We start from the raw sequence: 23,762 nt of genomic DNA on the forward strand, positions 1-23,762 counted from the left end.
CTGTTGTTTTTGTGTATGTTTACATGTGCACAGGAAGATACTGTTCATGACATAACAAGTGGAAGATCAATATCTGTGAAAGTTGATCAATAAGTTTGATTGGATTGGATGAATACAGTATGTCCTTGGAATGACATTTGGATGATGTAATAATCTGAGGGTCAGACTGAGGGCAACACCAGCGCAAAAATACAGCTCTCAACTCTCTGTCCTGTTATTTTAATTCCTCTGTGGCCCAAGTGCATGCTGGGTACAACCAAAGGGTTCGCATTAGTTTGAGTTTGGGGTTGAATCCCCACTGAGGTCGTGAGAGTCTCGGGTGGTTTAGATAACAGCGTTCAGCAGATGGCACAAAGAAAACTTCTGTATTTTTAGGCCAACATGTTTTTAGTCACAGAGACAGATCAGTTTGAAAATTAACCACTTTTCATGACGGTTTTACTGTTGTTGCCTTCAGCTTATGTTGGCTATAAAGCATTTTCATATAAATCAACTATTTATTTGATTAAAAAAAAACACATTTTGTTTCTGAAATGTGACGTTCATATGATGACTCATGTTCTGCAGTTTCCCAGAAATGGTTTAAGTGGTTTGACACATTTTTTGTGCCACATGTCTTCAGTCCTGCATGTACGGCTCCAACTTTCCTACAAATGTTGTTTGTTGTTATTTGGGGCAGCAATAAGAGATGTGTGTGTGTCTGGTTTTGTTGAATGTATATGTTGCTTTCCTACAACGGTTTATTAGGTTAAAAAAGAAGCATCATGCTGGGAGAGAGGGAGGAAAAATTCCAAAATAAAGGTTAAGGAACCACATTGTTACATGTTCTTTGTTTGATGCTGCCTTACTCCTTTAAACTTTGTTTTGCCTTCTCCAGCTCAAACCTTAAATGTTATATTTCCCTTATTGTTTTAATGATCGGTTTAGCATCAGACTGAGGAACAACAGTTGCAAATTAGCCTTCTGGCCAACACTGGTACATTTACAGAGCTGTCGATCAACGTGTATTATCCCTCAGAGTAAATAAATGAAAATGAAATTACTTCTCTTTGAAAGGTTTTGATCCGACCTTAGTAGCTCCTGATGCAAAAAAGGTATCATCTCATCCAAAACAGGCATACTGTTTTGTGTATAACGTGGCTGATTTGGATGAGGTGATGCATGTTTTGCTTCAGGAGCTAGATCATAATAGACAGATGCAAATACATCGCTGGTTGGTTACACCTGCAGGCAATTCAAATGAGATTTCTGGTACAACAGGACGCAACGTGAAGTATTTCCTTATTGCTAAGTCCAACTGTCATTTCCCATACACCGCAGGTATAATACACCGCAAGATTTGGCATCATGTGGTGTCACGAGGCTGATCAAACCTTGCAGAATGATTTTTATTCTCAGAAATTTAAGTTTTTAATCTTGGAAATTCTGAGGTTTTTTCTCAGAATATCATAGTCCCTCTCCAACACATTTTTAATTTAATTTAATTTAATTATTTTTAACTATAATGGTCCTAATATACTATTGCTGCTTTCCTGACATGTTCTGCTATGTTGTTTCAAAATAAGAAAGAAAGTAATCTCCTTATGAGAGGTGCAAATTACTTAAAATAACAGAATACAGTAAAAAGTACATTACAGTGAAAACATCAACAATACATTTTCACATCTTACCTGCAATTTTAAAATCTGATGATGCTCTTAACTCCTCTAAACCCCACAATAATGACAACTAATTAATTTAATTACTACTTTCATGCTCTGACTGGCAGAACTGTATTGACTATTTTACAGCTGATGAGTTTAGCTGTGAGTTTATGGGGAAAAATCTTGTTGGCCGCAGCGCATCACATGAGATGTAATTACACGGTTTGGCCACTATGTCAAAAGCGCTTCAAAGCTCGACGCACTCCCTGAAGGCTTTTCCCTAAATTGAAAAGATAAGCTCTGTTTATTTCCAACATCTTAGATTTGAAGCGGTCGAGCAGGAGGGAGGCCAGAAATATTTTCCAGTTCTGTTGCTCTTTTCTTCTGTTGTATTTTAGTGTCGCTCAGTAAGTTTGCTTTACCTGCAATATCTAATTATAGTTTGATGACATAACTTTTATCTCAGTGGAGGTTTGCACCAAACACCAAAGCACCTTCTTTCCTCGGCCTATGATGAGGAACACAAACGTAAAACTGTAGTTTACAAAGAACACCAATGAACCTGACAGGGCATGTCACAAGATTCACTTTCATTTATCCAAAAAACTGTTTGTTTAACAGTTAAACATGGGGATAAAATGACATATTCGATGTATTTTAAATAGACAAATACAAGATCTTCAAGCAAATTACATCTTATTTTTTGGCCAAGCAAATTACATTTTTAAAAATACTCAAAAGTAATTTAAATATGTATTTTAAACACATTTAGATGAAATACTTACCATCCCAGGTTATTACTATTGCAGCTCATTATGTGCCCAGAGAGCAGAAATATACTGATCATTCATAAGATAACACATCCGTTCTGTGTTTGTTTTTTAAAGTTTTACAGGCTCTGTTGGATCGTTTCCACAGACTTATTTAATGTTTTGCACAAGTGTGATTCAGTAAAGTGGATGTGATGAAGTGCAGCTGAGGAGACGCAGATAAGAGGCATCAACTAACAGTTAACACACACACGCACACACACAGACTCACCTATGAGCGATCCGTTCAGAAACAGAGCCACTCCGATCAGTGTTCCTATACAGAGAGCCAGGATGAACGGCCTCCTCCTGCCCCACCGCAGAGTGCAGCGGTCGCTGGCCGAGCCAATCAGAGGAGTGAACAGGAGGCCGAGGACCGGACTGAGGAACCACGTCAGACTGTAGTACTGCTCTGGAAGACCTGCACACACAGACACACACAGACAGATATGAGTTATATACAGGTAGAGAGAGAGACAGGTGGAACTCTGTGGGATTTAAGGGATTTGCAACCACATTGAGACAGATGGAGAAGGATTGTTTTTTTAAAAACAGAGATCTGACAGAAGTTTTTCTGTCGTCCACCAGGGGGTGCAAGTAACATCCTAATCGTAGAAGTGAAGGACAAATTTTATTTGATTGCTTTTAATTAAACTGGAATATCTTTCAACTAGAATCAGTTTTAAGACAAGACTAAGGGCATTTTAGGGCAGTTCTGCTGATTCAGTTGAGTCATGCATCAGCAAAACTGCAACTGTGAAATATCAGTATGTCACTCAGGTATATTATCAACATTTCATATGTGCTATGGTGTAAATTCTACTGTTTAGTCTGTTTCTTGTTTAGATTGCATGTATTTTCCTGTTTTTTTCTTCTCTCTTTTATATTCTTCCTATTTTTGTATTTCCTTGTTCATTATTTATAGCTTGTTTTTTTATTACTGCTTCCTTCTATTTTGCCATCCAGTTTGCTTCTGTAACACTGAATATTTCCCTGTTGTGGGAATGATAAAGGATTATCTTCCCTTATCTTACCAGAAGTGAAAAATAATTTTATTTATTTATTCTATTTGTCCATGAAGGACAATTGCACGTAGAGGCAGTTGTTCACAAGAAACACAATACAGGAAAATTAAAAATATACTTAAGAAATGGGGGGAAGAGTAGAGCTCACATGATTTACAATGCAGCAATGCTGACTTAGAGTTATGCACTGATAACATATAATGCAAAATAGGATATACATAATTTTTGTTATTTATTTGCATTGCACATGGTACATTTATTGCACCAGAAATGGCTAAAATCTGTAATCCATGGGCAGCAGCCACCAGTGATTTGCATTAAGATGTAGTGAAACTTAAGTTGAATTAAAATATCACCCTTTGAAAACAAGAGCAATAAAACAGCAATAACTGATGTAATGGTGATGTTAAGGATGATGCTAAAATCCACCGCACACTGAACTGAAGTTACTGTGATCAGTTCAGTGTGTGGTGATGATTTTATCTGAGATGTTCCTGCAGCTGACCAGCACCTGATCTTTGAGACTGGCTGTGCAGAAGGACTTCTTTTTAACAGTATTGTGCTGTTTTGACACATAACTTATAATGTGATTACACAACAGCATTATCAGTTAATTGCTACCTAATTCAACAGTGTAGTCGCAGGTGAAGTATACAGCGTTGTGTTTGTGTTGTCGCCTTAGTTACCTACGAACCGACCTGAGGCTGACCTGTTCAGCTCTGCATGTTAAAACCCAAACAAAGGTAAAGAGGAGAAGCCGCAGCAACCGAGCGCAGCAGGAGGATTTATCTCTGTGTGAACATCAACCCCAGATTATCACACAAAGGCCGCCAACATCAACTCCTGTGTCCTTTGACAACTGCTGCTTCAATAGACTCATTAAAAACATGATCTTGAAAGCAGGAGCGTAAAAAAAAAAAGTACCTGAACGTGATGCTGGTTAACAGCAAAAACAGATGAAGAGAAAAGCTCTTTTTCTTTTCCTGCATTTTAAAATGAAAAGAAAATCAATGTATTAAATTAAACTGGACTTGAGTCTGACCTACACTGTTATGCACATGTGACTTTATTACTGTGGACATATTCTACTGTATTAACTTTCCACCGTCGGAAACCAGGTGAGGATTATTAACACACACACCTGTTGAATGACGGCGTCTCAATTTAGGATGAGCCGCTGGAAAATAACTTTATAATAACTTCGGCACCTTTATTAACAGACGCACACAGGATGCAGGGACATAATGGAAACACTTAATGTACACAGCTTTTCAAAAGCTTTGAATAAAATCAGACAACACCCTCTAAACCGATCGGACAAACCTGTCACCATCAGAAGCAGACGTTCATTAATTCAGTCATTTACTGCAGGATGCACACACCCTTAAAATATACACACGTACATTCACATTATATTTAGTCCATCAATCACACACACACACACATCCACACACACACACACACACACACACACACACACACACACACACACACACACACACACACACAAACACACATCCATCCACACACACACACACACACACATATCTAAAGACACAGCCTGAGCCTACAGCACTTTTCTATTATCACCTAATAAAATGTGCGCATGGGTTTCACAAATATTATATGCATCGGTTTGGAAAGACCCTATTTTTGCAGTAAATTAGAAAAAAAATATTTTCAAGCAAAAATGGCAAACCTTTGCTGAATCCAGCTTCTTAAATGTGAGGATTTGCTGCTTTTTCAGTCACTAATGATTGTGAAAGAAGAGTCTTTAGGTTTTTGGGCTGTTGGTTTGACAAAATAACGGATTTCTAAAAAATTTTTTAGCAATTTTGCAGTTCAATTAAGCGTGAAAACAATCAGCAGATTAATCAATAATGAAAATAATTAGCTGCAGCACTGCTATGTACCAGATGAGATTATCAGAGATACTAACTGACAGAAGGGAGGATGAATGATTGTGTTTGTCGAAGCTGAGAGTCAAATCTACAGCATCCGGCGTCTCACTTTACCTTATTTTTTGTGCAAACTCAGTGGGTTTGCTTTTCGTCTAAACTGTTTGCACCTGACGAGCTCCGTGTGTTGATTCTACCCGGTTTCTTAAGGACGGGTGTCCTGCAGGGTTTGGTTCAAGACACATATTATTGTACATGCAGATGGGAAGGGTTGTGGCTTAAGTAAAAACCTGGAAGACTCAATCTGAAATCTAATTTCTAAAAATACATCATGTGGAGGGAAACTCTGCAGCAGGAATCGCTGGAGGTTGGAGAATGTCAAGTAAGTTTAATAACTTTATTTGCTTTCCCAACCGGTCTGCCTTCAGTTTCTCTCAGCAGCAAACACTAACCAGGATGGATCGGGTATAATTCAGGGTTAAGGCCAACAGATAGTGGTTTTTAAAGGCTGATATGATGGTTTTGAGAAGGAAAAAGCAGACACTCTAGACTAAGTGGGTAACTGTAGAACAAACTAATAAATACCTAAATAAATAAATAAATCTGGAACTGAACATAAACTAATAATCTAGGTGGCCCCTTATGGAGCCAATGATACCACTATAAATTCACTCAGCTCATTAAACTTTTAACTCAACTACCTTCATTTGTAAGAGTCAAAAGCCTTCATAATTATCCAGAATAATTTAAAACCCACAACAGGAAATTGAGCGCTCATTACACAAGGCTACTGATTTTCTGAGATATTTTTTCATTTGTTCTTGTACCCATTGAACTCGCAGTAACTCATCCTCAAACTGGAAATAATGTTCTTGGCATTCCTATTGTTTGTTGCAAAAGAGCCGAATCCTCATAGTGTGTTTAATAAAATCAGTTATCACAGAAGGAAATCAGTTGAGTCATCATGTGCCCACGCATTATCCACAACAAAATAAAATCAGACTACGTGCAGAACCAAGATTTCACTGAGCTCCTGAGAGGAAGACGATGAAGAGGAGGAGGAGGAGGAGGAGGAGGAGGAGGAGGAGGAGGAGGAGGAGGAGGAGGAGGAGGAGGCAGACAGTCTTTTAGCTAAGTGAAGTCAGCTGAATCTCAAATAATTAAATCAGAACTTAATCAGCGTCTCACTGTCAAACTGTCGCTTAATGCGGCTAACTTAGGAAGAAGACAAATACATTAAGTGCCATTTGGCCGCCACACTATCCGTCCCATATAGAGACAAGAGAGAGAGACACGCTGCTGATATCCAATCGTGCAATCTGTCCCAATCTTGATAATGTCTCTGCTTGCATTTTGAAGGTGTGCCAGCCTAAGTTGGCTCAAATAATGATTGATGACTTTGCCTAAAGTTTGGGAAACACACCTTTAAACTTTCCAAACTTAAGAAGTCAGTCTGCTTCAAACAAAGAACTTTTCAGGGTTTTCAAACAGTGTCTGAAACCTCACCGCTGTACAGTGCCAAAATGTGGGGGAGTCTCCTTCTGACAACTTCAGGATGACTTTGCAAATTTTTTTTTTTTTTTCTTTTGATGAACAGTGCACAATACATTTATGGCAGCAGATATATATATAAAATCCACAAGAATAGGCAGTAAAAGATCTTTTAACTAAAGGAAACTGCCATAATATGCCAAACTCCATTGACAAAAGCAATAACTTTATCTCACAGGACACAGATGTTGTTGGTTCACCGCTCCTGCGATCTGTTAGTTTGTTTGTGTTATTGCGTGACCTCTGTCTTTCAAAAGGTTAGTTTGGATTCTGAAGTCGCACAGCAACACAAACAAAACAACAGACCAAGGCAGCATTAGACCAGCAACTGGCATGTTCTGAGAAGTAAAATTATAGATTTTGTCAATGGAGTTTGGCTGGTTTGGAGAAAGCGACATTCGGCTGGTTTCCTGTAAGAAAATGTTGTCTGGCTGCAAGTGAAAAGAGTGAAAATACTCCAAATATAATGTACACTTAAAGTGATACTGACTTTTTTATGCAAGCTTTTTTTTTGGGTGGCTAAAATATGCTTTGCTGCAGATCCTGTGCCGATTCTCCTGCTGCTTCTCTAAACTATAGAGCAGTACCTCCTATACCCTCACTTCAAATCATCTGAACTATCCCTTTAAGCACTGATGAAGGTGTATTTCTCTCCCTTTGATCCGAGCTGCAACTCACTCAAGAACCAGGATATTATTACAAAAACAGGCAAACCCACAGACACATAAAAGGGTACTCTTTGTGTAAGAGTGCAACTTCCTAAAATTATCCCTTTAAGTAATTCCAAGTAAAAGCTAAAATCCCCTCTTACTTTTTTAATTAAATCTAAATTAATCTCAGAGGAAGAGAGGCAGTTGAGATGTGGCTGCAGATCAATATGAGGAAAATCCCACTGATATTTCACTCCTCAGTGAACAAAACAGATGGAAAGATGGGGGGGAAAGCCGGAGAGCAGAGGCAGCTAATCTGATTCTGAGGACATTAGGGCTCTTATAAATTTACAATGCACTTTCATATTTCTCAAACAGACCCCCTTAATGAGACAAACATCGATAACTGAGTGCCATGATGGCATCTAATCACCAGGAGCTCGTCTGAAATGTCCCCACCTCCTGCACAGACCCATTATCGGTTTCTGAATGCAGTCTGAGGTGTGACTCACCAGTATTAAGAGTTTGTCTGGTTCTTGGCCACCAGCGCCGGAGACATAAAGCTCATTTGGTTGGTAAATTCAGGGAAATTTCTCATGACTCGGCACAGTCGGTGTCCTTGAGCGTGATGCTGATGGAGCTTTTGTCAGCGTTTCAGGCTTTTCCAGAAGTTCGGGAAGGAGCTGTTTGTTTGGCGTCATGTGCAAACCTCCCCTGCTGCAATCGTGGTAATTTTCACGTTTTCACCGCTCATGATGAATCACATGTTTCTCTATGTCAGGAACTGTGGTCTGCGATCATACAGAAACTGTGACAAATGTCATCACTGTAACAGCTGCTGCTGTCGCGAGTCATTTGAATCAGGTGCACTGCACACTCAGGCTGGGTTAAAAAAAAATCGATTAATCCTTTGCCTGGTCCGATAACGATTCATATATATATATATGTATATATATATATATATATATATATATATATATAAGTCATGGTCATGTCTTCCACGGTCCATAAAAGAGATTTAATTTTCTATTACATAAGAAAGAAAAGTAGCAAATCCTCGATTTAGAGAAGCTACTATCAGTTAATTATTTATAGTTTTCAGCAGCTTAACAAAAGATTACTGAAATGATTAATGACTTAAGACAACTGGTGCTGATTAATTTTCTGCTCATCTAATGAGCCTCAGTTGCTTCAGTATGTGTGCACTAGTTCACTCTAGAGATTTTGATGGATGTGATTGGGATGAATCTCGTTTTTTTTTTGCCTATGTAAACAATTATATGCATAAATGTAAGGACAGCCTTCTAATAAAGTGTTTAAAGCATCTTCTAGTATGGGCCGCAAGAGTTTTTGGAAATATAATTCATGATATAAAGTCTTTTGGACTGTAGGATTCAATTTTTCCCCAATATCAAATGTTTAAAAGAAAAAAAATACCAGAAAAAAATTTTTAATATTGAATTGGCACCCATGTATCATGATAGTATCAAGGAGATAAGCATATCATTCCAGCCCTGCTCTACAACCAGAGATATTTATTATGAGATCATCACTCTGACTTTGAACTATTTTTAGGATTTTGAGTGGCATTTCCCTTTAAACCACAGAATCCCACTGAAGCGTCACTTGTTGAAACCTTACAGGCCTTGTTCCCGTCGACCTCTTGTGTTTCTCATGCCGTAAACAGGGCTTGACCCCCTGTCGCCGTGGTGACCAGGTCTTGGGAACCCTGTCACCACGGAGACTCCATCACCTTCACTTCCTGGCTCCTAATATGGCTGTGTCATTCACAGAGGGCTTCCTGTTGTGGGGTTTGTTCAAACTAAGGAAAGCTTTGTTTCTGCCCCTTTCTGTCTTTCTCTTTCTCACACACACACACACATGCACACACGCACGCGCACACACACACACACACACACACACACACACACACACACACACACACACAGCCTACATGTGAACATACCTGCCAAAATAAGACACTAGCATAGACACATACACTCTTAGTAATAAAACTTTTAGGGTTTTCTCCCCATAGGACTATAACTCTTTTTGGTTCCTGGTAGAACCTTTTATAAAGGTTCCACTTGGAACCCTTTCAGAGAGTTCTACCTAGAACCCAATATATTCCAAGGGTTTAATCTAGAACCCACCAAGAGCATTGTCCCAAGAACCCTGTTTCCAGGTTTTCATGTAGAACCCATTCAAGGAGTTCTATAGAGAACACTTTTATATTCCAAGGGTTTCATTAGGAACCCACCTTTGGGGTTCTAATGAGAACCCTTTTGTATTCCAAGGGTTTAATCTAGAAACCACTGAGAAGGTTCCACCGAGAACCCGATAATATCCACGTTTTCATGTAGAACCCATCAAGTGAGTTCCACCGAGAAACGTTTTATATTTTAAGAGTTTAAACCTTTTTTCAAAAAGTGGTTCTTCAGAAGAAAACGGTTCTGGGTAGAACCTCAGCCCTTCAGACAGAACCCTTTCAGAACCCTTCTTTTATAAAAGTGCAGAGCCCACAGACACACAACAATACCTGTTAGAGCTCAAACAGCAGCACAGACATAAAGGAATAAAGGAGGCGACAGAGCAGCAGATAGGAATCTGTCTGTCTGTAGGTTTGTCAACATGAAAACAGGAAAACTGTGTCTAGTAAACAGTTCCCTTCCACACACACACACACGCACACACACACACACACGCACACACACGCACACACACACACACACACACACACACACACACACACACACACACACACACACACGCTAATAATTCAGAAAAACACAGTCAACACCTAGTAAATAAAGACATGTCTCTGTTCCCACACACACACAGAGACTCACCTACCAAAACAAAACACACACAGCTGAGTTCCCACACACTCTTCTAGCACTGTAGGTACAAACACACACACACACACACGAGGAACAATACTGAGAGAACAGAAACGCAGGAAGTATTTTCAGAAAGAGAGAAAAAGAAATGAGTGGAGCGAGGGAGGAAACAAAGAGAGAAGGAGTGTGAGAAAGGATTAAGATCAAAGAAATTCAAGAAAAGGGAGGACAGGGAGAAAGAAAGAGGATAAGGTAAGAGAAGAGGAGGAGGAGGAGGAGGAGGAGGAGGAGGAGGAGGAGGAGGAGACAGGAGGGAGGTGGGAGAAAGCCGGAAGGATGGAGAGACAGACAGAAAAAGTTCATATCATCGGGCCGGCGCAGGCGGTGCAGCTGATTGATCGTGGGAAAGAAAAATGTACAATCTGCTCCATCTATCATCAAAGTGCTCATTTTACTATGCACATTTCCTACACACACACACACACACACACACACACACACACACACACACACACACACACACACACACACACACACTAAATATGGAGCTGAATGTGTGACTGTTGGAGTACAGACTGCCCATTCATCACCACTAGACGTTGAGTGTGTTTCTCCGCGTCGGGCCTGCACTCAGAAAAACACACTGACACTAAAACTTTGTAGCCCCAGCTGTTTTCTGGACACATTTTGGATTGGACACAGCTTGTTTGAGTCTCACTGCGCAAAAAAAAAAGGAAAAAAAAGAAAGAAAAGTGAAAAATAATAAAACACAACACATCTATTACTTGAGCTTTTTTTCCTGTTTTCAACCCGCAGACTTTAATTTTTTAGAACTATTTCAAACAAATGATGCCCACTGTTTCCTTCTTCAAAGAGAAGCCTGAGCTGAATACTATGAATCGTGACGCCGACGATTTCACTACAGTCCTCTCTTTGTTTTCAGGAAATCCTGAACAACAATTACACTATGTGTGTTTTAGCACTTCTACGATTTGTTTTGACAGTCTTTCCCGAAGCATCATGATGCTCGGATAAAAATATTTCCAACATTGCAGAAAGTGCCCTCTGTATTCTGCTGCAAATAAAAACAAACAGATATTCCGCTGCCCTCTGAACATTAATGCCAACTTTAATCTTTAAAGGGATAGTTCAGATTCCTTTGAAGTGGGCTTGTATGTGGTTATTATCCATCATCAGGATATTATTATGTATATGCACCCTGTTTGTAGGAGCAGCAGGAGTACTGATGTATTAAGCTAAGCAATGTACTGCTGTGGATCAACAGAAAAATATATTGTGGCCACCTAAAAAAAAGGCAAACCTAAAAAAACGTATATCCATGTAAGGGAAGCTAAATTTTGAATATTTTCACTGCTTTACCTTGCCATCAGACAGCCTTTTATAATGAGAAACCACCATTAAATCAACCAAACAGCGTTTTCTCCAAACCAACCAAACTCAATTGACAAAATCAATGATTTTGCCCTCCAGCACACAGCAGTTTCTGGTCTACCGCTGCCTTGACCTGTTAATCTATTTGTGTTATCGTGTGACTTCGGTGAATCCAAACTAACATTTTAAAACACAGAAGTCACACAATAACACAAAATAACTAACATATCCAGGCGGAAGTAGACCAGCAACGTCCGTATTCTGCAAGCCAAAATTACTGATTTTTACAATGGAGTTTGGTTGGTTATATATGTCGGAAAAGTTTGTCTGGCAGCGAGGTGAAGCATCAGCATCAAACATCAAATCATAAAACACTGACTATGGATAAATTCCTCCTATAATCCAGCTTCAAATAATCCTAACTGTCCCTTTAAGAGTGAAATAAAAAGGCGTGCAAGTTTATCCAGTGATGTCTGTGGCGTGGCGGTTTCCTGTCGTCTGTGCAGAAATGATAATTACGTGTGAAGCTGCATCAGATTTTAATCTGTAAGAAGTCAGAACCTATTCTTATTTTTTTTTATTGGAACTCATAAATTTTTTTTTTCAGTTAATGTGCTCAAACGTGGAGGAAACTAGGATTAATGCAAAAAATGCAGGGCGCTCGGAAGCTTTTTTTTTTTTTTTTAATTAAAACTTTAAAGATTAAGGCGGGGAATATTCACTCGCTCTCATGAAAAGACCAAAAACCAACAATGAATTGATCCTTCTAACAAGTTCTGTCTGTGTATCAGAAGCCGTATATAGCTTGTTCCTCTGTGCCCTGGAGCTCCATTGTTGTCAAAAACTATTAAAAACACATCTATGAGTCACAGTTTTGCACCGGGTGACACGTTCATTTATTACCTTGTACAGGAACACTTTATTTTCAGTCAATCCCAGACCGCCCTGCTGCCATTAATATTTCCACACTGAATGGGTATTATTCCACTGCTGACAATAGTTCCCTAATACTGCACTATTTTAAGGAGGTAATAAACCTTTTTTAAATGAACGGTCACATAGGTGAGATGAAGATTTACAGCTTCAGTAGGAACAAAGAAGAGTCACAGCTGAGTGCCGCAAACGGGGTGAGACGGACTAACACATTGTTGGTTTTAGTCTTTTCACTGCCAGTAAGAAAAATACAGAATATTACCGATCTGATCCTTTCATTTTCTTCCTTCTACTTTTTTCTTACTGTACAAACTGAAACTACTTTAGAACCAACCAGAACCGCTTTCTCTTCTACCAGAAAGAAAATAGTTCCAACATGAAACTGCCCACAACAAGGTCTGTGGATTATCTTCAGTAACTGGGTCATGATTTTTGGGAAGAGATGCCGGTTTTGATTTTTTTAGAATGTATTTTGTTGTTGCTCTTAGCACCACAAGCCATTTAGTCCCATTATACTGGAGAGACAGCAGACATCGCCAAAAATCTGCAACTCAGACCAAAAAAAAAAAAAAAAATAGATGGATAAATAGCACTACAGGCTGGTGGAAAAATATGTCGTTTGAGGTACTTCTTCATCTTTTCTTTTCATGCTACTACTTCTACTTCATTACATTTAATTCTATAGGGTAATTGTACTTTTCTGGACTTGACTTTTTTAAGATTTGTGCGTGCAACCCATGACAATCTTCAGATATACTGCAAATGATTAGTCGATTAACTGACCAGAACTCTGATACATTTGGCATTTTTTTCATGCAGAAAACATTTCATGGTTACAGCTTCTCACGTGTTGGACACAACAAGCATTATGACGGGGTCAGCAGGTATTTGTGATGGCATTTCTTACCATTTTCTGAAATTTTACAAACCAAATAATCAATCAATTAATAGGGAAAAGGACCTGTGTCCTCCGTATATATTAATAGCTCATTCTCAGGTAACAAAAACACAACAATTCTCATTTTCAGGTGATTTTACACTAATGGATATTGCTTTCTGCCATATTCTACCAATAAATCCCTGTAAATCTTACACACTGTACTTTTAATTCATGTGTAATAATGACGTAAGTTGTATAATACATCATAGTCCACCAGTTAAGGGTTCATTTTTCTGCACTCAGTACTTTACTTTAATATTTTCTCTTTTTTTCTGATTATACGTACATACTTTTACTTTTACTTACTTTTCCTTACTGTGGTATTTATTTAGTACTTTTACTTGAGTAAAGGTTTGGATTACTACACTTTTTACTTCACCTCTCATGACCAATGTTATGTTTCTATGCAGTAAACAAAACGTTTCTATCCTCACGTCCACACCTCTCCATCCCTCTGTCAGACCTCACTCCTCCTCTCTCTCTCACACAATGAGCTGAGAGCGAGCAAACAAAACTCTGATATCTCCTTCCAGCTGCTATTTACTCCAAACTGAAATCAAACAATCCAACTTTTCCTTAAAGAACCAGCAAACATCCACCTCACTCTCTCCTCCGTCCCCCCTCACCTCTCCTCTCCGTTCCCATTCTCACATACACAAAAAAAACAATCCTTTCATATCCTGCGCCGGCGTGAGAAAACCGCAAGAAAAATGACAAGCGTCCCCCGAAAAGAGCCAGAGAAATGGTGTGAAAGTGAGAGTGGGCCAGAGGTCGTGAAGGGAGAAAGTGGGCAGGAAGGAAGGAGGGTGAGAGCGAGAGAATGACAGACAGAGAGCACGAGGAGAGGAAAGGAAAGGAAAGGAAAGGAGAGGAGGAAGCAGGTGTTTTTGAATAAACAAAACATGTGAACTGAGTCAGGTGTAGTTTTCAGAGAGGAGGAAAGAAATACGACAGATGGAGTTGGGGAGCAGATTTGAAATATTAACACCAATATTTTATTATTGATAAGCGTCTGGTTGTGGGTTTTATGCCAACAGTAGCTTCAGGCCAACTTTGTCTCTGCAGATAAACTAGATCACATTCGGTATCTTCCTCCTCCTCTTACAAAAAGGACAATTTACATCAGCAATATTTGCATACAAAGCAGGAGTTTGGATTATTAACTTTTTTATTCTTTGTGAGCAGTTTCATGTAGGAACTACTTTTTTTTCTGCAAGAAAGTAGATTCTGCAGCAGACAGGAAGTAGTTCCTACACAAAACTGCTCACAACAAGGTCTGTGGATTTTCTCGAGTGCCATTTCGTTCCACAGTATCGCAGCCAAGGCAGCTTCTATTTCCAAAACTCTGCAACTCACACCAAAACAATCTTTCTTCCAGGGGGCGAACTGGCACCTCTCCAGCGACCAGTCCACTCCGTACTATTTGGTCCGAGCTGGATTTGATCCTGCTACCCTCCAGGCCCCAGGTCAACTCTTTACAGACCGAGTTACTGCCGCCCACTAGTGAATATCTGGGGTTTGTTGGTCAGACGAAACAAGCAGTTTAAAGACCTGAAGGATGATATTTACTGACATTCTAGTGATGAAATGATAATAATATTATTAACAGATGATTAACCCATGCAGATGATTCTTCTGTTTTTTATTTCTGTGCCTAATTTAAGTCAATTTAGACATTTATTTTTAATGAACCGTGTAAAAGAAAGCTTCATTAATTCACTGGGATTCAAAGCTGTAAAACAATAAAACATTAGTTCAAGTTCATGGAGGGTGATAACATTTTATAGGCGCTGTAAATGTTTCTACCAAACACATAACATCCCTGCAGATATTTGTGAAACCATAGCGACCCAAACATCGCTGAGATAACGGCGAATAAAACAAGGTGACAGCTCGTGCTACCTGCTAACTTCATTCACGCTGTCAAGGACTGCAGAGTGGAAGAAGGCAGAGGAAAGAAAAGAGGGAAAGAGAAAAGGAGTGAGTCATTGTGCTTCCCAGCAGCGAGAGATGGCGAGGACATCAATCACACAACATGCAGAAACAGTACCCGCGCACACACACACACACACGCACAGTCAAGCAAATGCAGCGGTGAGGTATGCGAGCTGCACGGCCAAGGTCATCGTGAACAGAGCGCCGAGTACAGACTGAAACACTGAGTGATGTATGGCTGCATGTGGCTCCGCTGGTGACGACTAACTGCTAATCAAATCAAAGCAGAGAGGAGAAAAGTACTAAAAAAAATCTCAAGAAAGTAAATACTGTTGAGATGCAACAATATACTGAATAACATAATATCACAATTTAAAAACAGTCTCATTACTGTACCATTGTTTTTGTTCTCCAGTTGTGCTCATGTAATTCAAACATTTGTTGCCAAAGAAAATTCATGGCTCAATACTTTTATTTTATTTTATTTAAGAAGAAAAGCAGAAGCACTTGCTAATAATAATATATCATTAAGGGCAGGTACTTTCTGAGGTCAGCCTACTACCTCAGCACACAGCACTTTACATCTATTTATTCTTTTTCCTAACCTCAACTCAGTCCTCACCATCGTGTTGATGAACCTGCCTTTTTCTGCGCAAAAGCAAAGGCAAATCTACCATTTGCATGCAATTAGTAATATCTTTCTATTTTCTTTCTATTTTTCATATCAAAATTTGCAAGGAAAAGCTCCCAAATGAGAATATTTTAACTCACAAATGCGATTGTGCCATATGAACTTAAACTGTTTTCTTTCCAAATCTTCAAACATTTTTCCAAATACAAGTCTTTTTCCACTGAGCATAAGCCCATCATTTAGTCTAACATGTGGCCAGAACACATCTTTGAATTATATGTGTTAATGTATGCTTTTTATCATATTACTTTTAAAATTAATCTAAATTAATGCATTCAATTTGACACCCCTAGGAAGATGAGAAGTTGCCTGCTGCACAGACGGCCTGTGGAGCCGAGTGAAATTGAAACCTCGGAGAGCGACAACTTTTGCTGCATTTACTTGCACTCGGGCACTGGAATTTTGCTCTTGTAAATTTCCAAAAAGACATAATTTATTGTGTATATTTTTTTTTATTAGACTGTCTAAAGCTGGGGCAGCTACCACCCAATGCTACCCCTCTAGAGCCGCCCCTGATTCTTTAATGCACCGTTCTTTTCTGTACTGTAGAACTTTGTTTTAAAGGTCGCTGTATAGATGCAATTGTTGTTATGAAATATTAAATTGCGTGTGTATCCTCTCATTGTCAATGTCAGCCTTTAGAGGACACACACACACACACACAGCCCTGCTTTACATTGAGTGGAAACTGGTTTTAGAGTCGTCTATTCAGCTCATTTAACACAAAACAGTGCTGGTTGTTATCCGCTAAACGTGTGTGAGAGTGGGTGTGTGCATAGGGGTAAAAAAAAAATCCCCCACCAACCGTCCTCTCTATGTGAGAGGTGGCATTAAAATTGCATGAAGCCTGCATGTATGCGCACACACACACACATACAGCTGCTTCCAGTCAGCAGAGTTATGTTATGTAACACCACTGCAGTAAAGTGGCTACCTCCTACTGAGAGAGAGAGACAGAGGGAGAGACGGAGACAGAGACAGAAAATTAAAATCTGGTGAACTCACAAATCATCCAAATTTATTTATTCAGCTCTGTTTTAAAGCCTGTATAATTTGCCTATATCACGCTACATCAATATGCGACCATATGTGACTGACAGGGGGGAGGCGGGCCTCTGACTGTGGCTGACCTATCACACGCAGGAAGCTCCAACCAGCATCACCGGCTGCCCTTTCACTACCAAAGAAGCGATCAATAAAGCCAATCAGCAGCAATCACTCAGCGGTCTTACGTAACCACAAAGACACAAGGTCAGCAAAAAAATCCTCCTCATCGTGGTGCGTTCAGGTGTGAATTTAAAATGGCAGAAATGTGAGTTTGGTTGGTTATACTCATAGCTACAATTAAGGATGTTTCCTTTAAACTCATAATGAGAAAACAAAGGTTTGTCGTGACATATACAATTATTCAGTCAGATTCAGTCTCTGCATTTAACCCATCCTATCTCTTCTCTATCATATCACTAAAAAAAATAATATTTTCACATGGTAAAACTTTAAATTTTTGCAGCTGCAGAACAAGGGTGCAGATCTCATTATCATTTGAAGGGGGGTGCAGTGGCATCTCTATTTTGATTACAGTTTGAGCTTATTACATGACCTGTCACTAAGAGCCAAGAGAAGCAGAAAACAGGTCAGTTTTAGCTCCATTTCCACTCATACTTTATTCTGAACAAAAGGTTCACTATTAGAGGGAAGGTTGGCTCAATTTATGTGAATTATTAACATTAAAATACCCTCTGCTCTACGTGAGCTTTGAAGCAAAGAGACTGTTTAACCAAACTCCATCCTAAAAACCGGTGTTTTGTGGTAGGGCCGTATTTTCACAAAGATTCTTTTCTGATCCACTTTGATCTGCAGCCACACGTTATTTACTCAGTAACATTATTAACTAACCTGTTAATAAGTGTTTGAGCACAGACGTAGACAACTCATACTGAGGAAGAGGAGCGACTACATGCAGTGTTTGACACAAAAAGAAAAAGAGGCAACTTTCCGATATTTTCTGATTTGGGATTTCTAGGATTTACATGTGCATTACCTCCCTTTTCCACAGTATAATGTAGAATCAGTGACATCTTTTATTAATATTGACTAGACAACATCATGTACTGTTTCTGTAATCTCCTCCCTCTATTTTCATTTATTCTTATTGTCATGTTCTTCTAGTTTTCTGGCTCTTATCTCTTGTACTGTCTTGTATTGTTTTACTCTGTTTTAGTGTCTTTTGCTTGTATCTTAGCTTCACTTTAATTTTAGTTACTTAATGTTTTTTCTGCTCCTGTTTTGCTTTATTGTGTTGGCCTTCTGTTGCTTTTGCCTCTGGGGTATCCTGCTCTTTTGCTTTGTCCAACAAAGCACTTTGTAAACTCAGTTTTCAAAGGTGCTATATAAATAAAGTTACTATTATTATTAATGCAGCAACATATACATAAAATATGACTACGGAACGACAACTGAAAGTCATTTGCGCAGGTGATCCTTACATTTGCAGTTAAGACTTCAAAAATTACCTTTTTAAATAAACCTACTACACAAATTCTCATATTTTGTTGGTTTTGGAGGTTCCTGTGGGCAAAAGCAGTGGTGTTTCCACTGTAAGAGCCACAAAATATAACTTAAAAAGCAACCTTTCTATAGAAAAATCTCCTCCTGCTCCTTTTAAACTGGATAATTGGCTCCTCACTGCAACATTGACTGGATAAATGTAAACACTGGCTTGTTTCAAATTATTTCAAGGAGAATCCCAGCTGGTTGCAGACATTAGGAATAATGTAGGATATGTTGAAATATCCAGTCTTCTCTCTGATGTCCTTGTTTGTTTAGGTCTTATAGACGCATCAGTATCAAACTGAGACTCTTTTATAACCAGTTAAAAACTCCTCGTAGAAACTTTAACTAATAAATAAATGATTAAACACGGCTGAACTTACAACCTTTATTTTTTGTGCTATAGCTCACTTATTGTAGCTTTGCTGCTCTGCCAGCATTCGTTTCCTCTAGCAGGAGATTCAAAATTAGCCAGTAAACATACAAAGAAAACACACCCCAAAAACAAACCTTAAATGCCTCCTGGAGCGAATCTGAAAACAGCATCACTAACTTGAGCAAACAGATCATTTGTGGTTAAACTCCTACCACCATCGTCATTTAATCTGGATATACGTCTGAGCACCATAAGTCTGTCAGTGTTCATCCATCCATCTTTTCAGTTATATACTGTCAAAGCCAACGAGCCTCAGTGAGAGACAGCAGATGTTTTTCTACTCTCCTTCTTAAACACACAAACACAAACACACACACGCAAGAAATAAGCCTGAGGGCAGCCATTACTGCCTCTCTCACTGGCTGCTATTAGGCCCATTGTGTGTGCTTATGAATGTGTGTGTGTGTTCATGTGTGTGTGAATGTCACGCTGTTAGGATTTATAGATTTTCTAGTCTGTTTGACTGTCTAGTTTACTACAGTCCAACTTGTTCTGTGTTTTATGAAAAATAAGTAGACATGAAGTAGAACAATTATATGAAAACAGTAAAATTCATGCATAGACAGTAAAAATCCGCGTGAACCCAATTTTGTGGCTATTAAACATTCTTCATGCTCATAAATATGTCTTTCGTTGTAAACATGGTAATTATACTGATTTAATGTAAATATAAGATTTGTATCTTTCATGGAAATTTCTGTCCCTCCAGGAAGGAAGCTGCGATCACAATAATTAACGTCAACTCAACCGATCCCTCTGAACGCTGCACGACCTTGCAATTTTGTCCAATCGCCGCAATTTTTACGCAAATTTGACCGACCGTCGTGGCTTCCTGTGAGTCCTACGAGCAGCCCCACGCGCAAACGTCAAATGATCCGACTCAGTGTTTTATTCTTTACTATTTCATTTTGCATTTTCATTTTCAGAATTTGCTTCTTTGAGGCGAACACACCAGGTGCACTTCCTCATTTACAAATAAAGCAGATTTTGTTCGCAATTTTCACTTGCTCCCACAATTTCATGGCAAAAAAAAACACCTAAAAACACTCCAACATGCGTCACAATTTCCTAGAAAAGCTGCTGTGAAATCCGGCATTTTAGGCCACAGCAATCCCTAAAGAGCCCAGTGAAATCCTGGAGGGACTTAAATTCCCTTGCTCTCATTTCTGAGGATGATGATTTAATAATGTGTGCGCTGTCAATCTATCAAGGTGCTTCAGGGCCATCTAAACACTCTGAGCGGAGCCTCATGTCCCATTAGCCTCGTGCTGAGATCGCCGAGGTGACCGGCTGTGATTTTCTGGACAAGCTGCAGGTGAAGTGTTAATGCAGTGTGAGTGGAGTGCTTAAAACAAATCTATTTCCACATACGGACGATCTGGAGGCCACATGAATCTTATTAAATAAAACATCTGTGATGGGAGCGTCCTCACCCAGACGTCCAACCTGCACCTGCACAATCGCAGGTGTTTACTCAGACAAACAAGACTTATTACAACGACAAAACATGGAAACTCCATCTAAATGTTTGTACTGTCAAACTCTTAATTTTAATTTACAGATATTTTTTATTTATTATTTCTATTTTATTATTATTTTTTTGTTTACTTCAATATGGAACATATTTACTCAAGAAATACTCGATCAAACAATCTTATAGAGTTATGTTATCTGCGTTATGTTGTGATTCTTTAATATAACATACTATAAAGTCGCATATAGTACAAACATATTCTGCTCTTTTAGAAAATAAATATTTAAATTAGGGCTGGGCTATATGGACAGTATTTTTTGACCAAATACCCTGACATCAATATTGCAACAATAATGTAGAGATGACTATTGTTTTTTTTTTTTAAATAATCATTAGTCATGAAGGTGAATAATAGAACAGCTAGAGAATCATTTTACTGTAATGCAACCCCTAAAAGCAGGAAAAGACACTAGATCCTGATATGATATCCAAAATGTAAGACAATATCTAGTCTCATATCACAGCCCTATGAAATAGCCACCAAAAGCTACAGGTCTGACCAGACCAAGTAAAGTTTTAGCAACAAAACATGCATGCATGTTTTTGTTTGTTTTTGAATTCAACTTTTTATTTATAATAAAAATGTTATTTCTTCTTTCCAAAGTCACACACTCACATTTAAGCACAAGTTAGTTTGCATTCTTCCCCAAAATTAGCTTATTTCAGGGGGTTGAAGTGTTTTGTTTTATATGAGTACTGGGAAAACATTGCTGCTGTTTGTTGCTGTTGTTTGTTTAACATGTTTCAGGAAATTTAAGGAGCATTTGTTATCAAATTCTGACACTTTCAAAACTAAACCCAGTTACACAGCAACAAGTCCTTCAAATTAAAAGTATGTTGTCCATGCCCTCTTGGACAACAGTGTTTTCTGATCAGGCAGGACTCTTCAGAATCAAAATTTTAAGGGAACTTATGTTTGGGTTTTCTTTTTGTTTGTTTGTCTGCAGGATTACGTAAAAACTACTGACCTGATTTTCATGAAACTTAGTGGATGAATGAAGCGTGGGCTGATTAGGGACCCACTAAAATTTGGAGCGGAACCAAATCATAGAGCAGATACACAAATTGTTTTTCATCTTTGTTAAACATTGTGACATGGATTAAATTATAACACTGAATTCTTTGTGCATGCAAAAACAAAACAGCACTGTAGAGACAAATGCAGCAGATATGTAAGAAATAAGCAATGTCTTAATTATCCTTACTGTTTTTTCCTATTTGTTATAACCAGAATAAGCCTATTTAAATATATGCAGACATAAATAGTGGTTGCACTTTGCATATCATATAAAACTGGACTACTGGTCTGCGCTCTCCAAGTGCCCTTGTTGTTTTTAAATGGTTTTATCTTTTGTTTTTCACTCCTGTTTGTTCATGTGTGATTTTATCTTGCATGTCTGTTTCACTGCTGCAAAACCATTTGTCCTTTGGGGATTAATGAAGCAAATGATTGATTAAACTACGAATTAATCAAAACAATAATATAACGAAGGTATCATGAAAATAACTGTTAGTTGCAGCTTTAAAGAATTTGCTTTCTCTGATGTTTCTTTGTCCCTCATCATCACCTGAGAGCTCGGTGGTGGCTTGTTTTTGATGACCTCACCTCCCTGGAGGGGGAGGGGTGGGAGCAATGTGCTGACAAACAAATACACACACACACACACACATTCAGTTCTGCATTCCTCACATATCTTACACTAATAGCACACACATACCTAGCTTATCGCCTGTTGCATGGAAAAACATGCACACCCACATGGACACACATAATATGTCTTTGTCTTAAAGTGTCTGCTGACTCAGCATTTACTTAACATCACAAACGCACGCATGAATCTATCCTGCAACACAGTTTTGATTATGGTAGAACCGTCTCAACAACCCCCGTGTGGTCCATGGACCACAGCTTGGGAACCGCCGACATTCAGTCAACACATACTGGTGCTGCTGTTTGCCTTGTCCTTCACTGTATCAGTATTGCACCAATAATCTCGCCCTGCAACGCTGGTGATGTTGGCAAATAAAGCTCTGAAAACCTTATTGTGTCTCTGCATGTGTAAAGTGATAACATTAATAAATGAACAAAGTTACTGCAGCGATTATGTAAAGAGCTATGAATAGAAAGGTTTTAAATAACTGGCCGTGTGTTTGTCTTGCTCTGCAGAGACAGGCTCAAGTGTAAAAAGACAAGTGAGGGCTTTAGATTGTGGTTAAAAGGTCTTGCTGGCTGGCAAGAACGCAATTCACACTGCTTTATCTCACTTATCTCTAAATGGATGTTCTTCTCTTTCCCACATTCTGTATTTCATCTGCCCTTTAATAAATGCCCACGTCTTGTAGCGACCTCACACATGCAACGTTTTATCCGTCTATCCACCTACTCTGTCCTCCATCTACTTTGTCCCATGAATGACTGGGTCAGATTATGGTGATTACTCACTGAGTGACATCAGGCCACTCATTTATATAACCCTGCATTACTCCGTCTGCAAGGTCATCAGCTAGATTAGACCGGCTAACATGACAGGATCACTCAGTGGATTAGGTTACCTGGCATGCTAGGATAAACAATGTAAGATCAAGCTGATTTGCTGCACAATAAATAGCATGCTACATGTAGCATGCAGCAACACAGCACTATAAATGCTGTAGAACCTGCATAAATTAGCATGTAGCTAAAAACTACAAATCAATAACACTGGATCTGGCAGCTAATGTTGGTATGATGCTACAGAATGAAATAAAGGTAGGTATATCATTGTACAAATGGCAAAACCAGATGGCACTTTGCATTACATTGAATCAAGCATACTTGACATTTATTCTGAAAGTCTCAGGTGATGCCAGCAGAATGCTACTGGATGCTAACTTCTACAGATTGATCGCAAATTAAAGTAAAAACTAAGGTGCCCTTGTTAACTTAAAGGAGTGA

The 23,762-nt window shown here is 38.8% G+C and overlaps 1 protein-coding gene across 3 annotated transcripts in view; it reads right to left on the reverse strand.

The window, feature by feature from the left end:
- The window catches only part of slc45a4a (solute carrier family 45 member 4a), an 81,047-nt gene that overhangs the window by 11,791 nt on the left and 45,494 nt on the right, over positions 1–23,762 (reverse strand). For all 3 annotated transcript variants that reach the window (XM_084739133.1, XM_084739135.1, XM_084739136.1), the window contains exon 4: positions 2,685–2,873. In XM_084739133.1, the coding sequence (XP_084595259.1) occupies positions 2,685–2,873 (189 nt within the window). The remainder of the gene's footprint in view (positions 1–2,684; positions 2,874–23,762) is intronic.

Source organism: Lutjanus erythropterus, chromosome 16 (genome assembly GCF_056507025.1).
Source record: "Lutjanus erythropterus isolate fLutEry1 chromosome 16, fLutEry1.hap2, whole genome shotgun sequence".
NCBI lineage: Eukaryota > Metazoa > Chordata > Actinopteri > Lutjaniformes > Lutjanidae > Lutjanus > Lutjanus erythropterus.